The sequence below is a fragment of the Zosterops lateralis genome (genome assembly GCF_965231275.1).
Source record: "Zosterops lateralis genome assembly, chromosome: 8".
Classification (NCBI taxonomy): domain Eukaryota; kingdom Metazoa; phylum Chordata; class Aves; order Passeriformes; family Zosteropidae; genus Zosterops; species Zosterops lateralis.
Genome location: NC_139768.1, coordinates 7,322,180 through 7,342,835, shown reverse-complemented (window position 1 = coordinate 7,342,835; position 20,656 = coordinate 7,322,180). Strand labels below are relative to the sequence as shown.

The 20,656-nt window shown below is 37.4% G+C and overlaps 1 protein-coding gene across 2 annotated transcripts in view; it reads left to right on the top strand.

The window, feature by feature from the left end:
* Positions 1 to 20,656, top strand: part of ADK (adenosine kinase) — a 270,375-nt gene that overhangs the window by 224,113 nt on the left and 25,606 nt on the right. For both annotated transcript variants that reach the window (XM_083866949.1, XM_083866950.1), the window contains exon 9: positions 5,364 to 5,478. In XM_083866949.1, the coding sequence (XP_083723075.1) occupies positions 5,364 to 5,478 (115 nt within the window). The remainder of the gene's footprint in view (positions 1 to 5,363; positions 5,479 to 20,656) is intronic.

The window sequence follows — 20,656 nt, the reverse complement described above, 5'->3', positions numbered from 1 at the left end:
GAGAGGTTGGGCACGGTTTCAAGCTGCCTCTGCAGATATGGGACCTGTCAGTTTGTTCAGTTAAAAAGCTACCTCATTAGCTGCATTACACTCCAGAAGGATTCGCTGCTAAAGCAGTGGTGAAGCAGGACTAAATAGTGAAATATAACACCGCTTAAATAACTTAAACCCTGCCATATGCGGATTATCATTATGCAAATGAATTTTAGGAAGGTTGTATATAAAATTGTTAGGTACTGATTAATGTAAACCGTGCTTCTGCAAACAGCTGCTTTTTGGAAAAGGTACCGTGGAAATTGTGTTTCAAAACATATTCGAGTTGGTGTTTTCCATCTGAGCCCTAAAAATGTCTGATGCTCTACTTTCTTGAAGTAAATACTGTTGATTTTACAGTGATTTTCAGAGCTTTTGATTTCATCTTCCCGAGGTATTTATTTGACTAGTACCTCCCATTGGCTACATTCAGATAGCTTAATCTGTAGAGCCATCAGCTATTGGTCTCTACCCAATTCAAACAGGCAGGTTTTAAATACTATAATTAATGTGACAAGGCTTGTGCTAATTTTGCAGATAGTAAGTGATCTTACTGAAATCTAAATTGCAGAACCGAACACACATAAATCCTTTTACATGTTGTTTTTTTCCACCGGAATAAGACCCACCTTAATTGATTTGTTTGCAGTGTAAAAGAATAGAGAGGAGTTTGACTGCTCAACACCCATTTTGCATAAATAATAGAAGCCGCGCAATTCAAACCACATCTCTTACAGAATGTGCCACTTCTGTGTGTGGTTGGTTGCATACAAAAAAAAGGGGGAAAGACTGACAGCTTTTGTTCTGCAATTTAGATTTCTTTAGAACCATACACCAGCAGGTACATCAGTGCCATCACTGTTTTAGCTATTAAAACTGTGGGCTGTCCCATTTCATTTTATGTTTCCCAAATTCACGTGGCTGCTTTGTAGGAAATCAAGACTTTTTATCACTGTCAATTTTCATTTCTATAATCTGTATTGTTAGGCATAAAAATACACTTTGAGTTTATGCTAATGAACGAGTTTCACAGATGCCTCCAAAATATGAAGCATAAGAAATTATTGGTACCCTCTGGTAGCTAGACAATAAAAAGAAAGGAAGTAGTGTATTAAGTCTACCCATTCTATATTTTTATTGCCCCCTTGAGCTAAAGACTTTGAATGTGCCTGGTTTAAATTCAGCTCTAGTGACAAACTGCTTTTGCTGGTGTCTGCTAACTACCATCATATTAACCTTTCCATTAGTGCTTGCCTAGAGATTTTAGCACAGTTCCTCCTGAACATCCTAAATCTGCCACATTTGATTACAGCATATCAGTAAAGTGCACAATGATTATGATCTTATCTCTTATTACTCCCTTGCTTGGCAACGACTCACATGTCAAGTTTGCTGACAGAGATGAGTAAAACTTGATAAGTGTCCACAGTTTTGTTTTCCTATTGTGCTGTGGAGGCAAAAAAAAATAAAAAAAATCACACTGATAAGAAAGCATCTTATGAAAAACTCAAAGAGTTTCAATTAGCCTTTCAATTAAAACTAAGGAAAAATTTCAAGCAACTGTCAAAAGCTTGGTTTTTTTTTATATTGAGAATAGAAAACTGGTAAAGCATGGCAAATTAAAGGAAAGGACTTGATTGACCAGGACAGAAATCAAGAGTATGTGTTTCATCGAAGTGATTAAAAGTTGCTGATGGCTGCATTTGAATTGCCACCTGAAAGGACTTTTATCTCTTAATCAGAAATCTTTTAGCATAGAGAACCAGTTGATGACTAGCTTCTTTTGTTTAGTTGTTTGTTTGTTTATGGGGGGGTTTTTCTACCTCAGTAATTCCAACAGTTTTGTATACTAAATTCATCTTTTACACATGGAATGAGTTCAATGTATCTGAAAAAGTTTTTGAAAAACAAAGAAGTTACAATTAAAAGAACTTTAGTAAAATACACTTCATTTCTGAAGAAATTAAATCTTGTTGTAGGTAGGAGATAACACCTCCATGACACAAATCTGGTATTTTTCTTTGCAAGGGAAATTCCATTCAACGGAATTTTAATTTTTATTCTGCACCATTCCCACAGTTAGTTTTCCATTGTACTTTGCTGAAATACAAAGTATATCTGTAAAATCAATCATATTTGAAGACCATTATTTCCCTCACTTCATCCCCTGACCAACACTTATGTGTAATAATCAAAAATAGAACATTACTTCTGCTGTTGTCTTTTCCTGAGCATCACTGTGGGATTGGAGTTTTTTTTGTGAATTTCATGTTTCATGACATTTTAAAACGATATATATAGTGTACCTTTATATATACTGTATATTTTAATGACATATACTGTATATTTTAATGACATTTCTAAATAATTTTCAAATAACAAAGGTTTATGAGGTTTTGCTTTTACAAAAAGGTAACTTCCTGTGTCTTTGAAGTAGAAATTAGGAAAACAAAAGACTGCATTAAACATAAAATTTAGGGTTCAGTTCTGTCTGTCAACCCAAGAAGTAAATGGAAATGAATGGGACAATAAATATCTAAGAGGTTAGTAGCAGCTGCAATGCAAAATAACTTTTCTTCTTAGGGGTCTCCTCTAAGTCCATATTCACTGAGGAACCATATTAGAGAGTTTTGTTACCCTGGACCAGCTTTAGGTCTTCAAGTTAATGAGGTACATTGCACAAGTCCACGGTTTCCAAAGGATTTATGCCTTTAGGTCAGGGCTGTGGCAGTCCCAGTTCAGAGGTAGGAATCAGAAGACACGATTTGATAGCGGCTCTAACTGGGTGCAGTTTGCCACGTGCCTTTGTCTGATCCTGGGGTATCTGGTAGGCTTTCTTCACATGCAAATATCCCACTGACAGGCTGCAGTGAATGCCACATGCAGGGTTTTCCAGGTGCAGCATCAACAGGCAAATCATGTTTTTGTGAGGTTTGTGTGTCAGCTTTCTTAAATCAGATTCAAGTATATAACTGGGTGTGTGTGGGAGTATCCTGTGAATTCAGGGCGTGTGTAGAGGCTTTAGGACCACAAACCAGTACAGTTTATCACTCAGCTGTGTCTGTAGGCACAGAAAGACTCAGCATATGGGCAGGTAAAAATCACTGCTAAACAAATATTATACATTTTGGCTATTTATTCTGAAATAAATCGGAGATGGCAACATTTGATGATGTTTGCCTGACACTGAAATAAGGGGCATTAGTACCTCTGCAGTCATCAGCTGTAAATATTCACATATTGTAAAATGTCACAGTTGTACCTTCAGTAAAAAAAAACTGTGGAAAGGTAAAGCCTCCTCAATACCCATGTTGAAGCTCTATTTTATTCTTTTCCTTTGAAAAAAATAGTGTGGGAAGCAATTTTGGCTAAAAATGGTGAAGTTAATTTTCACAGAAGATACTGTTCAGTTATTTCTAAAGTCTGCACAATCAGATAGAAGCGTCCAAACCTCTCTGTCTTGAAATTTGTACTTTTTTTAAAAAATTACCTTTTCGCCCTAAATACTTTCCTTCTACTGTTACATGCTTATTTTATATTTAATTCTTCCTGAAAACATAAGTGCTTTTTACTTTTTTTCCTTGTCTACATTATTTCATCCTTACCATCAGTCTTCACTAATCTCTTTCCTCAGGGTCCTCTTTGCTTCATCAAAGTTAATCTTTATTCTTCCTTAAGCTGAAGAAATCATCTCTTGATCATGCCATTTTCTCCTATTATAACTTCATCATTTTCCTTTTAAAATTCATCATGCCTGTAAATACATTGTACAAATACATTCAAGCTCTTTGATTTTTGTGCCTGTTTTACTCCACTGAAAATGTGCCTAATAAAGTCACTAGTAGCCACTTCCTACTTAGCAAAAACTAAACACCTCTCCCCTGTTTCCTTTGATCTTCACAATGCTTTATTGCAATTTCTAGTTTGTGGATCTCTTAATTACCGAGGCTGAGGTGGTTTCAGAATTGAGATTAACCTTTGTATGGCAAGGCTTTGGTAACCCTATGGTTGCATTCTCCATCCATCCCATGTTCAACAGCTTGTGCCACCAGCAGGTACCTGCTCTTCATAAAACTCTTAAAAAGACATTTCAAAACAGAAGAGCAACAATTTCAGTTTTTTTCTCTGGCATCTTTAAGAGACTCCTTGCCTTCTGAGAATTAATGGTCAGATGACCCCTGTAACTGTCCTCAGTTCTTCTCTTCTCAGGTAGCAGATATTGCCTTCTAAAAGCTTTATTAGCTGTCTAAGCAGGAGGAAGGAAGAAATAACATAAGTGAGAGTATAATATATGTAAATTAAAAGTATGATGGAATTTTAAAAAGAGGCGAAGAGACCAATAAATAAAGGGAAACTATTTCCCTGTTTGCCAAGTGTATATAAACCAATGGGTTCATGACTACCCAAGTTAGGGAAGAAATTAGAGGGAGGCTGAAAGTATTGCAGAAGAGGTAGATATTTTCACATAAAGGGGTGCTGGTAAATGTATAATCCAGTCATATTCTCTGTGTGAGAATAGAAATGATAATATTATAATCACAAGTGGTGTTGTTAGAGTTTACTGTATTAATTTAAACATTCCAAACTTGTTAGTGTGTAAGACACTGGATGAATGAGAGGTTTGGTTCAGTCTGCCAGGTTCTCTGTTCTTAGTTACATGCACAATGAAGTACAACATCCTTTTAAAGCAAAGATTTCTGAAACTTTTGCAGGTGAGCCTTCCTTCAGAAAACTGGGCATGTTCTGTGCCCCACTGAATATACCTTTTGCCCTTTATCTCAATTATGCAACCAATTATGCAACCAGCTAGTGGGAGCTGGGCTGCACACCATCTCAGGGGTACAGTGTGCAGTTTGCTTGATGGGACCAGTTACTGTAGGGAAGTTAGAGAAAGTATTTGTAAGTGTGCTGAAGTCAGAGGTATTACAATAGTATAAAACCTGGCTAAATTGGATGAAAATCAGGCTCGGAGTTTATCCAAAGTACTCTCATATCAATTTAATTTTTAATTTTATGATAGGTATGGTTAGAATCCAGTCAGCAGCAAAGAATCCCACTAATTGCTCATTAATAAATGCTCTGTAATTCCTTTGTTGGCTTTGCAGTGGTTGGAAGAGTTGAACTATCATTATCAAGATTAGAAACAATGATCTCATAGTACTACATAAACCTTTTGGAGAATGAAGTATTCCTCCTTTTAAAAATCTTCCTCTACTGACAGTAAAGTCTATTTTATACCTAGCTGTAAGAAAATAAATCTTTGATCTGCTAATAAAGTTCCCACCACTCCAGTGTGCTGTAACAAGAATTTTCTTTCTCTCTCCTAATAGACTGAAGACATTAAAGAGATCGCCCGGAAGACACAAGCGCTGCCGAAGGTGAACACTAAAAGGCAGCGAATCGTAGTCTTTACCCAAGGCAAAGATGACACTATATTGGCTACAGGTACGTCCTTCAAATCTCCATTGTTGCTCAGAATAGATATTCCAGCTAATCAATTACAAGTTGTGGTTTTACAATTTTTAAATGGTATACTCAGATTATTTGCCTTTTGATGTTACTCAATGTTTTTCATCTTTTACGCTTTTAATTGTCTCGAGAGTTGGAATTTAAGAAGCTATTATTTCACAAGAATGCTTGAGTTCTGAACATTTTTATAACATAGATTTAAAATATTGATCCAGTTGGTTTTACTCAGATTTTTATGACTTGAGATTTTATCTGTGTAGCCATCTTTGCTGCAAACAAGAATACACTGTGCCTGCTGAGAACAGCTGTGCAACAGTGTAGTATATTTAAACATTTGCAAAGAGGAGGAAGTGAAATCCAGTACTAAGTGAATTTCCAGGCTTTTTTTGCTTTGAGCAGAAAGTCTCACTTTAGCTTTTCTCAGCTGTCTGCTCTTCAATTCTCAAAGGAGTACGTGGGAAAAAGGTGTTCTAGCAGGGATACAAGGAATTTCTGCTGTCTGAATTGATGATGTATGGTGCACAGATTTAAACATTATAAACATGACTGCCTACCTTTTGACAGTCTCTTTAATTCTGTCCACCTATGCTTCTAGACTAAATAAAGCTATTAAAAATGTGTGCTGTGACGAGGCATTTAGCAGTTCATTCCTTCACAAGGTAAGTTATTAGGCTGGGCTGAATTCTTCCCTTGGAAATCAAGTGAAGTAGAGGAAGCTTTGCACCTGAGGGACTGGTGCTTACTCATATGATATTTGCCTCAAAATCAGAATTGGCTTCAGACTGTGGCTTCAGAGCTAAGCACTAAGCAGGTATGTCACTGCTGTAAAGATCATTCCTAGCAGCAGTTTGAATGATTTCTTCAATAGTTTGCTCCTTCCCCTATTTTGTTAGCTACAAACTGTTTTAAAGGAAATAGAAACCAGTCACTGAGGGTTGGGTATGTGTGTCTTACTGAATGATGATGGAAGTGTTCCTTCCAGGAAGTTAATGCCTAATGTGAGCAGCCCATGTGGAGGCACTCCACTTGAGTATTGTATAGTTGACTGAAAAATAGCAGCAAAAAAATGTTTTTATACATGAGCTGGTAATAATGTAGTAAACCTAAATCTTATATGTAACCCTCCTGTGCTCTTATTTAATTTTCACTGAGTACTTTTTTTATTCTTCAAACTGGAGTTGTTAACAAATCCATTAATCCCTTCTTTGATATTTTTACAACCGGGAGCTTATTTGAGGACTGACACTTGCTAATCTTAGCTGTTTGTTCGCTATGAAATGAACTTAAATTAGAGAATGCACTTTATATGCATGATAAATGTGAGATGGATAGAGACTGTATGCAATGGTGTCAGCTACAAAAGCAAACATGATAAATGTTAAGGCAGTTTTGAGCCGTGGGATAAGCTATTCAGTGCACAAGCATAGCTGAATCTCTTTGCTATGTTGTTATTCATGGCAGCCAAATAAATGTCAATAATAAAAGAGAATTAAAGATTTTCATTTCCCAGAGGCAGTCCTCTAATACAGCTTGATCTTTCATTTCATTTGTAATTCGTTCTTGTGTCAGGATGCAATCATTCGCCAGGCTCTGTGTGTCATGTTAAGTCATTTAATAATGATTAAGAACATAAAAATGTTTGGCCTGTGGGGCAATTCTCAAAAGACATACCAATTTGTTATTGTTTTCCCCCCTTTTCCTTTGGTGTGGACCATCTTTTTCCCACCTCCTCACATTAAAATAATAATGAAAGAAGGAAAATGTGTCCCTTAATTTAGCATATGATGATACCACAGAACGGCATAGAGTGCTGCTAACACACTTATTTCAGAACTAACTAGATCTAGATTTCAAACCTGCAGTGGAAAGTATAAAAGTTTTTAAATTATCTTTAAAAGAATTACTACATTTAGGAGTTACCAGTATAAAATTACTTTCTTTTTTCTAATGCATAGAGTATGGTTTTTGAAAGAGCAGGCTGTGTGTACTTGTTTATCTTGCCTTTCCCAGGGAATGGTAAAGTCTCAAAGAGCTTGTGCCGAGATTAAAATAGTATTTGCAAAGTCAGCTATGGATTTGGGTATGCTTGTTCATACCTTCTGCTTTATATTTTGTCCAGGTTAACAATAATAAGAGCAACATGTTTATTATGTTGAACAACATATTTATGCAAGGACCTCGACAGATTGCAGAGAGACCTTGACAGATTAGAGAAATGGGCAATTACCAACCGTATGAAGTTTAACAAGGGCAAGTGCTGGATTCTGCACTGGGATGGGGCAGCCCTGGCTGTGTGTACACACTGGGGAAGGAGAGGCTGGAGAGAAGCACTGTGGAAAGGGACCTGAAGGTGCAGGCCAATGGCAAGGTGGATATGAGTCAGCAGTGCCCTGGCAACCAGGAGGCCAACTGTGTCTGGCTTGGATCAGACTGTGCTCTGAGAAGAGTCACAGCCAGATGGCCACCCCCATCCTCCTTCCCTTTCCCCCTGCCCCCATGCATGGAAAATGAGACAGGCAGCACAGAGACTGTGAGGATGTCTGTAACAGAGCTCTGTTTGCTCTGTCAAAGGCTTTCTTAAGGATGTTCCAAGCCAAGGCAGCCAAGGGGTTGGGTTGCACCTCTTTGAAGAGTTATGTGTAAGTCAGATGAGGATCAGATTATGGAAATAATGAGAAGATATGCTTGCATACAGTTCTGGCTGTAAGGAGAGGAAATAAGAATGGTATAAGAGGTTGTTGCAGATTGCCAGGCCATTCATGAAGGGGCACAGAATGATACATGCCGAAAATTTGACATGGACTTTCTAGGACAGGGTAGAGGTGTCATACAAAGAAGGCCCAGATAGAGCTGGTCATTACACGTGGAGGGGACTGTGGCAACAGTCTTGATTCCTGGACATTCCAGAGAATGGAAGTATTAACAGGTATTTTAGGAGCAGAATATAGGGCAGAAAGGCACAGCTTATTACCAAAAGAAAAGATTGACCAAACAGATTGGAGAATATAGTTCTTGCAAATGAGAGAGAGAGTTTAGACTGAGACAACTGGAAAAACATCTTCCTCCAAAAATCTGGCCTAGCTATATTGCTAAGAGTTTTAGTCATCTTATGAATTGCTGCAATTTATACAACATTGTTTTAATGTCAGCCAAAAATACTGGTGGCTCACCTCAAACAGACCACAAGCTGTAGGCAGTCAGGTATGGATTTGAGAGACAGCTCAGAGGTCCGTGCAGCTGGAGCAGATCATGGAAACAGTAAGAAGCAAAAACTGCATCAGCAGTCTCAATCTAAGCCATTCCCATTTGTCAGTCCACTTTCTTTAGCTGTCGGAATTATTTGTGTTTTCAGAGGAAAAATTTCTCTGTCTTTATCATGGAGTGCATTGGGTCTTTCTGCTGTCTGTTCATATCTGCTCTGTCACAGTACTCCAGCCCCAAGGCCCCTTTTCTCTCCCCTTCCTTCCTGTTCTCTGTCATTGTGAGGAAGAGGCAAGCTCAAATTCAAGCTGAGTGTGATCAGTGTGTTTTAGAGGGAAGGAAAGGAGTGTTTAGGATTGGCATACAGGAGCTGTGGCAGATGAAGCGTTGACTAAATTAACTGTCACCTTCTAATAAGACTCCACTGAGCACAAGCAAATGATTGTGGTGTGAGGTTTTCCCCTCCATGCCATAGAATTGTAGAATAGTTTGGGGTGGAAGGAGCCTTTAAAGGTCACCTATTCCTACTCCCCACAATGCAAAAGGACATCTCCAGCTAGAACAAGTTGCTCAAAGCCCTGGCCAGCCTGACCTTGAATATTTCCAGGGCTGGGAATGTATGCAACTTCTCTGGGCAGCCAGAGGTGCATTTTTTGGTGATGTTGAATTTATCTTTTTACTGAAAGACTTGGAGTTGTTAGACCTTCTCAGTGACCTTAAGAATGAGCATGGACAAAGATTGTAATTTTCTCTATCATTAATCCCCAACATGACTGAATTTTAATACAACTCTCTTGGAAAAACCCACCTGTGAAAGAAACCTGTGACAAAACTTTTCAGCACAGAGGATTATGCTTCGGGAAATGGACTGTAACTGAAAATGGGATCTTTGGACTTGCTCAAAAAAAGTTTATTTGAGGAACAGTATTGCGTTAATTTCTTGTGCAGGTGCTTCTCAGCTGTCCTGGGAATTATTTGGCTATCCAGGCTCTGATCCCACTACCACAGCTTTGTTCCAGGACATCCCTCTTAGCAGGCCTGAGATTCTGGATTTGACTAAGTTTTGAGGTTTGGCTAAGCTTATAGGATACATTTGACATTTCAAGACTTTCTTCTGTAACCACAAGAAATACACAGTCAGAGAGAGCAGGGGAAGTTAATGAACATGTGCAGTCTCCTGATTTCAGCAGCTGGAGCTTTTAAGAAATGCACCAGAAATCACAAGCTATGGCAGGAACATATATGTCCTATCTATATGTGTGCTCTAATGTTTGTCAGAATCAAATGCTGTGAAAGCTGTCCCTTTTACAGAGTTGCTCATAACAGTTTTAAACAAATTACTTTTAGTCAGATACATTTTATGACTGGTGTTGGCCCAAAGGGAAATCTTCAGAAAGTCTGAGCAAAATCAGTTCAGCAGTGGAAAATGCTTTTATATTGAAATATTTGCATAATTCAAGAACAGCTGAAGCTACAAACTTTAAACTTGGCTTGTTTTATAGCTTTAATAGAGGAAAGAAAAACAATCCAAATTTAAAGAAAATCACTTCAGCATTTTTCAAGTTATGAATGATGAAATCTGGCATGTTCAGAGGTGAACACAGAATTTTCCATTCCTTTTTCCCCCCTGATGTTTGCAGGACCACCTCTATTTAAGGGCATGTTTGTAATAACCTCATTTGCTAGACTATGGCAGTAAAAATGGATTTTTCTAAGGATTCAAACATTAAAGCCAGCTCAGGTCAAGCTTACTAACGACTTAAATCTTCATTTTTTGGGACACATTACTTGAGATATTTCAGGGAATCCATTAGCAGTCCTGGCAAATGTGGTAAAAAGAGAGAGGTTCATCTTAAAACATCATTACTGCACCTACCACATAGTGCATGCAGAGATAGTTTTGTAGATTTCTATGTTTTATCACTGTTGTTTGATCTCATCCATAAATTTAAGTCTGTGCAGTGTAGCCAAGTTAATATGTCACAATAAAATTGCAATGTTTCCAAATTTTAGAGCCTGCCTACCAAGCTCCTGATACTGAAGCCATGGTAGGCATTTGCCTCTACGTGTTATCAGGAACAGAAGGCTGAGCTGTATGGGTGTTGGTGTCACCCAGTACAACTGTTCTTATGGTAATATATGCAGATATGCTCATAAATTGAAAGTTTCTATGTTTGAACAGAACTAAAACCTGATCTAAATTAAACTAGAATTTTTAAATTCCATTGTTTTGTGAATTATGAAACTCCTTTTACTCCGTAAGTATATGTTACGTCTTAAGTATTTTAGAAGATTTTTTAAAATCCTTTCTTTAAGAAGGTTTATCACAGTTGGGGAAATGAGAGATTTTAAGAGCCATTCTTAGAGCATAGTAGCATGATGAGGTGTGTGTTTTGAGGGCAATAAAGAGGGCTGATGTTCAAGCATATAGCTCACTCTAAACAGAGGTCAGTAGGTTTTCTTTGTCAGGTTGTGCTGCCATCACAGACCAATGTTTTCCCCTGTAAGCCCATCTATAAAACATACAAGTATTTAATACTATTGACACTGCTGACATTTTGTGGTGGGTCTGTTTGCAGCTCCTTTCTCTTCTGTAAGTTACTGACTGTAATGTGTTCTTCTCTGAGAGACAAGAAAAGATGTTATTTTTTTCCTTGCTTACAGCTTTCATGCTTGGCCTTTCAGACAGGAAAACCTTGACTAGCCCTTTTTTTATCAACTAGGCTTCCTATGCATTTATACAAACCAGAGTAGTGCCTTGGACTCAGGGAAGCAGTAGCTGAGTTTTATTACCATGTTCTCTCTTTTTCACACAATTACACCCTTTCACCCTTCCCTATCCATTTATATTCACAAATAGAAAGGAAAATTTCAAAACCAAAAGTGGATTTAGAAAAAAAAAAGGGACATTTTAGTCCCCTAATGGCTTAACAAGTGAGCCAGAAAGCCCAAAATAATCAGTTTATTTGTGTCTTAGGAAACCACAAAATCTAAATTAATAATTAACATTTGTTGATAGGGATTAATGAATAGCAAAGCTGGTAATACCTTTTTGTAACTGAGACCATTCATGTTTTTATGCTGCATGGGAGAAGAAGACTGAGCATTTTATTAGACAGGGGAAACACAATTATTAAAACCTAAATTCCTGGATACAGATATCTTGACTGGACTTAAAAGTGTACCAACTGTTGCACCTCAAAGAATGTGTATACACATATGTAAATAGGCACATGTGTGTGTTTCAATAATTTCATATTGATTTAAGAAATGAATGTCTTCTCTAGTCTACTGTGTCAATACACCAATTTACCCCAGAAATTGAGTGAAGATGGGAAATCTCTTTTTCATATATAATCATGTGTAGAAAGGAATATCAAACCTAGCTCCAATTTCAGGTGCTACAATGAGTTTACATTCTAAAATTCTGAGGAAAAATTACCCCTTTAAGCTGTGGAAAAATGAATGTTAAAGAACAATAAATATGGGCCCCTACTCCATTCCTTAGAACTAGGCTGCATTTATTCTTCCATGGAAGAATTTCTGTATGTGTTTCTCAGATACAGGTACATAGATTTAGGAATTCAGTTTTTATACTGTAATTCTAAAAAGGATTCTTGGAGACATAGCTACTAATAGACAAATTCATTGTTTAGGTAGTAGAAATTATGATATTGGAGTGGCAATACAGAGTGAAAGAGTAGAAGCAGGACTGAGGCAGACCAAAGGTCTGTCTCTAACGTGATGTTTACAAGTGTACAGCAGTGGGAACTTGGAAAAGAGGGTAAAACCAGAGCAAATCTGGAGTAATAGTTCCATGTTACACTCCAGCAAAATGTTGCTTGAGGATTTGTGAACTAAAGATGTTATCTTTGTGCTTAATAGGCCAGAATAGAATTTTATTATACATGTCTAGTGATAATGAGTGTCAGAGGGTCTGTATTATGTAAAGAAATGAATCGCATTATTTGTTCAGATTCAGACATTTCAGAGTGTTCCTGGCTGCTTCCAACTGCTTGTATTGCACGGCCAGTCCATAATCATTCCATGTACAATGTCCTTTTACTTTTGATTTTGAAGAACTCTTGCTTATCTCCCCTGCACTAGTCTTTTTTCCACGACTCTTTTGGTATTCTGTTTACTTGTTCTGTGTTTGATCCATAATTCTGGCACTCTGAGCCACCCTTCACTGCACCTTTTACAGGTCTGCTTAGTCTTTGTGAATGGAGGACGAGAATGTTCAACTTGCAAGTTCCTGAGGAATTTACAAAGTGGCTTAATTTTGTTGTTTTCTTTGTTCTATATTCCTCTCTTAATAGTTCCTAACAGTTTAACTTGCTTTTCTGGCTGCCACTTATGATTGATCTGACATTTTTATAGAATTAGCTGTTTTAACTTCAAATTTCCTTTGTGGTGTGGTAATTTGTGTTTTAGACCCCATCACTGTGTATTTAAAGCTAAATTGTTTTTTAAATGGGCACCTTTTTTACATTGATTGACAAAAAATTCTGTAGCCCATTAATCTTGGACACTTTTGCCATTCTTCACACTCAACTTTTGTTTTTGCTATCCCAAATGAATCTAAATATCTCAGAAGAAGATGGTGCCTGCAGTACTGTGGAGCTCCCTCAGAAATGGTGTATATGGGCAGGAAATGCTGCCCCAGAGCAGGTACACACAGTCAGCATTGAAACTGGACTTAGGCAGGGGGATTTTGGTAAGGCCACCTCTTAAATCACTTGAGGCCTTTCTTGCTTGACTCTGGAGACTAAAATTGAATGAATTTACAGTAAGATACTGATTCAGACACCATTAAATCCCAAATAAGCATTCTTTTTCTGGAAAGAATGTACCTCCAGGCTGCTTTTTTTTCTTTTTTTTTTTTTTTTTTCTTTTTTTTTTCGTTATTATTATTAAGAAATTAGGTCTTCCCTTTGATATTATTCCTCAATTAGAGCACCCACACAGAATTAATTTATAATAAATTGCTGGTGTCTGCTGTAATGGTTGTAATACATAAAAACTGATAATCATTTTACTTGCAATCTGAGTGAGTTGTGAGGTGTTTGTTTAGAAAATGTTACGTCAGTACATTATTATTCTGTTGGCTCAAACCATGAAGCAACAGAACTGCCTGTCACAAATCTTGGGAAGGGAGAATGGTAGGAGTTGAGCCTTGTGGTTACCAAAGCAGCCCCTACTCTTCTGAGCAGTCATGGAAGGAATGAGGGTTCACCTTACACTTTCTATGGCTGGAATGACTCTGTCCTCAGAGCACAAACTTCTGAGACTTGGTCCACGGCAGTTTTAAACTGAGAATAAAATCAGAAGTTGATGGCTCCTCCTAGGACACACATTTCCATCCCTACTTTTCCTTGCACCCTGCCAGCACTCCTCCACCCAAATGGGGCATTTAATTCCTCATCCTGCCCAGGCTGACACAAGCCTGCCTGGGGAGGTGTTGGGTGCTCTGGACCAGCCCCTGCAGTGTCCAGGTGAGTGCTGGTGCCAGCACGGGAGGGGAATGTGCAGCATCTGCCATTGGAGGAGACAAGGATGAGGCCCCATGTCTGCAAAGCAGCTGGAGCTGCTGTGGAGCCTCACTTTGAGGCATAAAACATGGTGCTTTGTTTGAATTTCCATCTACGAACAAAGACTCTAGTTCCAAGGTTGGAATAGAATTAGCTTCACTGGCTGATAATGCTGTAGAATGATGTCTGCAAAGCAAAGGGCAGAGAATACAGGGACAGTGCAACAGAAGGGGAAAAAACTCTGTTATCTTTATGCTGAAAACCACCAATTTTATTATAGAACTCAACTAAAAGGATAGTGAAGCAGCAGAATCAGTAATTGGGAAGCACTGGAAGTGGAACAGCCTTCCAAATTTAAATTGTGCTTTTCACATATACATGTAATTGATGCAACTTTGTCAAGGTTATCCCTGTTTTCTGAAAATGAGCCCTACCTACCCATCTCCATGTACACAAAACATGAAATTCCGGTGACTTTCAGTTTTTTGGCAACTGTTTTGACCTCTACAATGTTATGTCAGTCTAAATATATCTTTCTGAGTTTTTGAAAAAGCTGAAGAAAATCCAAATCTATAGTATTCTGTTTCATAGAAAATAATAATTAGACACTTCTAATTAAATTTATGCTTTAAGTTTAAAGTTCACCATTGTCCTTTTCTGTGCATTCATTCGATGCTCCTGCAATATTCAGTATTGGACACTGGCCATTTCTCCTTAAAAACATATGCTTTAATGAGCTGAAATCTGAAACCTGTGCTTTAAAGGTTTATAATGCATACACTTCTCACCTCCCAACATTTAGGGTTGAATCATATTAACAGGATGTCTGGTTTATGAAATTATTCCAATAGTATTTTTTTACCAATATTTTTTTTTGAGAAATAGATTTTCTTTGTATCCTAATTTGGTGTGATTATATTTTTCATTGTAAGAAATTAAATGTATGGCTTGTTCAGCAGATTTCATAATAGATCAATAATTTGTTGGCTTAACTTTTTTTTTTCCTGTGGAGATGTGGGAAGATCAATGTCTGTAGTGCCCTAGGTCAGGATCAATAGTTTTAATAAAACTTCCCTTTTTTGTTGTTTTGGGGTTGTTGTTTTTGTTGGTTTTTTTTGTTTTGCCTTTGTACCTTTGTATGGTTTTGCTTTTATTAATGAGCTTTAACTTTAGTTTCAGACCATTAATGGTTTTCAGATAACATCACACTGCCCAAGGTCAAGGCCAGTTTGAACTAAAAACTCTCCTTACCAATGTTTAAATCTATTGGATGGGCTGACATATGTTAGAAGACATGAGAGTTAGAATCACTGCTTTCCAGGGCCCAAAGTTAAAACAAAACAAAATCTCAGCCTTTTGGGAGGATGACACATTCAGGCCTTTTTTGTGTTTCCTTAAATAAATAACAGTTGTCTTATTTATGGATCTCATACTGGCATTAACAACATGGGTAACTACTGTGGCCTTGGCTGCTCTTCAATTAAAGATACTAAATGCTTCATATGGACCTTTATAATGGTATATTGCTCATTCCACAAAACCAGTTTGAAATAAGATAGCATCTCTTGTTTATTCCTGAAATTCAGGATGGGAAGAGACAAATTATCAAAGTGTAAGTTATCAGCTGTAGTGCTTGAGAGAATGCCATGTTTGTCCGTGAGGCACAACCCTGTGTCTTTTGAAATCAATGGAAAGATCTCATTAACTTCATTGGCTATTGATTATGGTCATGAGAACCTAAAACACTCATGAATATTAATGGATTATAGTGATCCATGTGTCTTTTCCTGTGTTGTACCTTGTCTGGAATTTGTGATTCAATTTTTGTAGTCTACCTAGAGGTTATAAGCAAAGCAAACTTCATGTAAGCTGAAAGATTTGATAACACATTCTACCTGGAGGTGTCTTCTTTGTTGTGTGGTAGAACTGAGGGGCACAAAGAACTGTGCTCTCTGACCACTGGCACCTGGGCAGATTATCTTCTGTAGGAGATGTTTTTTCCCATTATTTTGGCAGTGTTAGCCTGTTTTTTTACTTGGCAGCAGTTCACTTCATAACAAATCATCACAGAGGAGTTTGAACAGCAGAATCTGTACTCAGAAGGTGCCCTACAGACTCTGGTAGCCCATCATCTTTAATTTAGAGATTTTATTTCCCATCTTGTGATTACAGTTGAATGAACATTGTAGAAAAGTTTAAATTGTAGCTATCCATGTCATGCTTTTGCCATAAATGATGGAACTTATGTTTTCAAGCCTCTAATCTTCACCTGCTCAAATAGTCTCTATAGAATAATTGCACAGAATGGAAGGAGAGTAAAATGCGGGTATGTGTGGTGTCCCTGGATGAAAATTAACTGCAGGAACTGACCCTTTGATTAGAAGTTTCTCTGCTGTAGCATCCACTTTCAGACAATGAAAGTTGTGGGAAATAGATGGCTGAATGGAAGACAAATCCTTAGCTCCAGGAGGGACAGAGCAGAGATCCTGGCTAGTGGAAAAAAAGTAGACAAAGGGGAGATTTGAATGGGTCCTGCTTTGCCTGACTTTGGAGACTTGGAATTTATTTTGTGCAAGATGACAAAATGTCTAGAATGAACATTGAGGGCATGTGGGAGGTTAATTGGAGTGCTTTGAAATGGTTAATTGTCTAAAAGTGGAATTGTGAGATTTTATGATCACTTTGGCTCAGTGATTTCCACAGTAGTTTTTAGAGATAATGCAAAGTGGAAATTATTTAAATGCCATATGTGAAAAGTAGGCTGTGCATGTCAGTCTGATACCATGACCTGGCCTTGACACACCTGAGCATATTATAGACTGTGAAGTGGCAGTTAAGATATAAACCTCAGGATGCCAAAAATAATGTTTATGTAGTTACATAGTTGTTGCCGTTTGAATGAAAGTACTCTCAGTCTTATTTTCACTATAACTGTTTTCTTTGTTATGAATAATAAAGACAGTAAAGTAAGCAGACCTGGCATAGAGTATATACAGACAGCAGATTTAGTGAATAGGGTAAACATGGACTGGTTTCATATTGTTATGTTTTGGCTCTATCTACTGAATGATATAATACTAATGTTTGTTCAAAAGGAATGCACAGAATACTCTTGACACCAGATTTAAAGTTTACTTAGGCTACATACACTGATTTTGTTTGCTGAAGTTCACTACCCTGTGCCCCCCACTGCCCTCCTAATCCATCCTGATTCTTCTGCCTGCCCCAGTGATTAGCAGTCAAAACTAAATCAGAGAGGAGTCTATGGAACCAAATATTTATGTCCCTTGTAACATGACACTGTGATATTGTACTGTGAACCTGAAAAGATGCCAGGCCATGCATTGTGTCTAACAGCAATTGATCAAAAATGGAACTGCAGAACTCTACTCCAATTGTTGGCTTTATAAATTTGATAATAAGTAGATTTCTTGCTAGAATATAACAGTGCAGTAAAGTGTGCGTGCCCTCTTTTCCCTGCGCACCTGTCCAAGTGCAGAATGCTGTTTGTACAGTACATTGTTGTCGCTGACAACTGAATAAGAATTTTTAGGAGCAGTTGGCTATCAAGTGATGGCAAATTTAAAGGTTATGCAAATTGTGCCAGTACAGCCCAGCTTGTTTCAGACCTCTTTTCTCTATTATCATATCAATTGAGTCAGCTCATAGTAGACAAAGCAAGGTTATGGGAACCACCTAGAGCATCATGCACCATTAAACATCAATGCAGCACACATGAACATCTGCAACAACGATCTTATTAACAGAGGGTATAAGGGAAGGCAATAAACAGCTTTCTTAGTCACCTAATTGTAAAAAATTTAATAACGTGATACTTGCATTATTTATCAACAGCTTTTTGGTCAAAAATTACACAATTGCAGTGCATTAGATTACAATACCTATTGTCTGCTGTAAATTCATACAAAAATATGAAAATCTTCTTGTGAGCAGTAACTAACTTTAATTAGTAGAATGCTAAAAATACAATTTTCTTTGAATTTCTGACACATTATGAAATAGAAGTATCTGCTTTTTGCATTGACATATTTATTCTTGGCTAAAACCAAATACTATAAAAGAAGCTAAGAATTGTTTTTGATTTCCTGGTTGTCTAGATAGCTTGAACATTTCAAAAATCGGGGCACAGTTGTTTTGTTGTGAAAAGTAGCATACAGAAAACATAAAATGGTCTTGTGTGTGTGCACTCAGATGTTTGGAGAGACAAAGTAAAGCATGTTAGATGTCTGTACTGGATATGTGTTGTGTGTTGGCTTCTGGAGGAGACACTGCACTGCTTTAGAAAATGAGAGTGTGTGAAGTTGTGGTCTCAAATAGCTGAGGGAAATGTACACAAAAACTCAAGTATGTTAGAAGTTGATAACAAAGAGAAAGGAGGTTTGGCTCTTTAGGGCCAGGCCAAACTCTGGGAATAGGTTGGGCTTGAAGCACAGCCTTTGCTGCAGGGAGATGCACTGGTAGGGAGGGACAGCCCTCCCCTCCCTGCAGGGGGACACTGCTGGACTCCCTGGGTTAACAGGGAACCAGGAAAGCTTAGAGCTACCACTCTTCCTGCTTTATCCTCAATGTGCAAGTGCACAGGTATTTAAGAATTAAAACAGAAAGGAAATAAGAGACTGGATGAATAAATCAATACAGGCTCAAAGGTTGAGTTTGACAAGTGCATTCAGCTGAAAATCCTGCTCCAAATATTAGTCTGCTCCCAAGCAGCTTTGTTCCCTCCTGGCACTGTCTACTCCTGACTGTTGGCACTGAGCAGCAGTGACCAGATCAGATTTGTATTTATGTGGAAGAAGAATGAAACCTTCTAAGTTTGTGTTAGCATAAAAATCCAAATTGTGCTAGGATCACTGGCTGCAATTAGCCTCCTGGTCAGGAGAAGACACCTCAGTCATTGCTTTAATCTGCAAGAATCAACAGGTGATGGTGAAGGATGTGGGGAAAGAGGAAGAGTGATTAGACAAAGATGAGTAGAGGCTTGGTAAAAGGATGAATTTGGAAAGTTGAGAGTTAGAGTCTTAAATTTTGTTACCACAGAAAAAGGAAAATTTTTCTTTAAAAATGTTAATGTCTTTCCTTTTGAAATCTGGTTTTATTTCCTCTAGGAAAAGATGGCAGAAAAACCCCGTGAAACTGTCTAAATAGCCATTAAGTATATGTTTTCTACTGAAATGCTTCTAAAAGGAACAAATAACAAGCATTTTCCATTTTTTGCCACATTTTTGAGTTGCAGTTCAAATGATGTCACTCTGTAGGCTAACCAGAGTTTTTTTCCTGCATATCTCTGTGGGTTTTAAAGCAGTATCTGCTTCTTGTTTTTCTTCATAACTTTTTATAACTTAATTGTATCAGCAGAGTGTCCATATTTTGCTTATACACATCTATACACTTGCTTACCAATCTTGCTTTTCAGATTGGAAACTACAGAGCAGGATTTATTTTTTTCTTCTAGAACATATCTTGTGGTCATCTTCACAATACAAGAATAATATGTATTACAGAGATCATGAGTTGAATGCACCATATGCACCAACTGAAGTTCGATTAATCTTAAAAATTTTTATTGCTTCTAAAAAGATAAGAATGTCATTTTGGGTATAATGCTTATGTTAATGGTTAGGTAATGCTTTTAAACTGATAACATGATACTACAGAGATCATAGTTAGGCTATTTAATTATCTAAGAAATTATCTGAAACTAATGTAGGGGAAAAATAAGCTCCTTCATTTTGGGCCAGATTTTTTGTCTTAGACTGGTATAACCCTTAAAGAATTCCATTAAAACCAGCAGAGTTTCTCTGTTTCAACTGGCATTTTTAGAGTAGGGTATTTTCTCATTGGCATTAGAACAAATTTTGGCCTCCACTGCAGTGACATCTTCTAAATAGATTTAAAACCTGCTAAAGTCTGATAAAATTCATTTAGTAAGCATGTTTTATTCTTCAAAAATAAATAAGTAGTCTTGGGAGATCTTAATTAAAGGAAACATGGGGCTTACAAACATAGAATGAGAAGAAAAAGAATTGTAAAATTCTAGAGCTGAGCTCTGAGATAAAAGGATTAAAAATTGAAATTTCTACATGTAATTTGAATTTTTAAAGGCAGTGCTGTAGAATTTCTGTGGTATAGCTACCTCATCAATGTTTAGCTAGTAACAAAATAGGGTTTTTTTCAAGGAGAAGCAGATATATACATTAACTTATTTTTAGTAATATATCTAGGGAAGGCTGTCTCTCTCATTCCAATGGACTGATTTTATTTATGAAACTAAATATAAATTCTCCCAGAAGAAAAATCTCCTTCAGAGCTGCTCTGTAGTGACCTAATGCTCACTCCTTCTCTTTTCAGTCTTACTGATGCTCAAGTGAAATAGAAGTGCCTTGGGCCCATTTCTGCCTCCA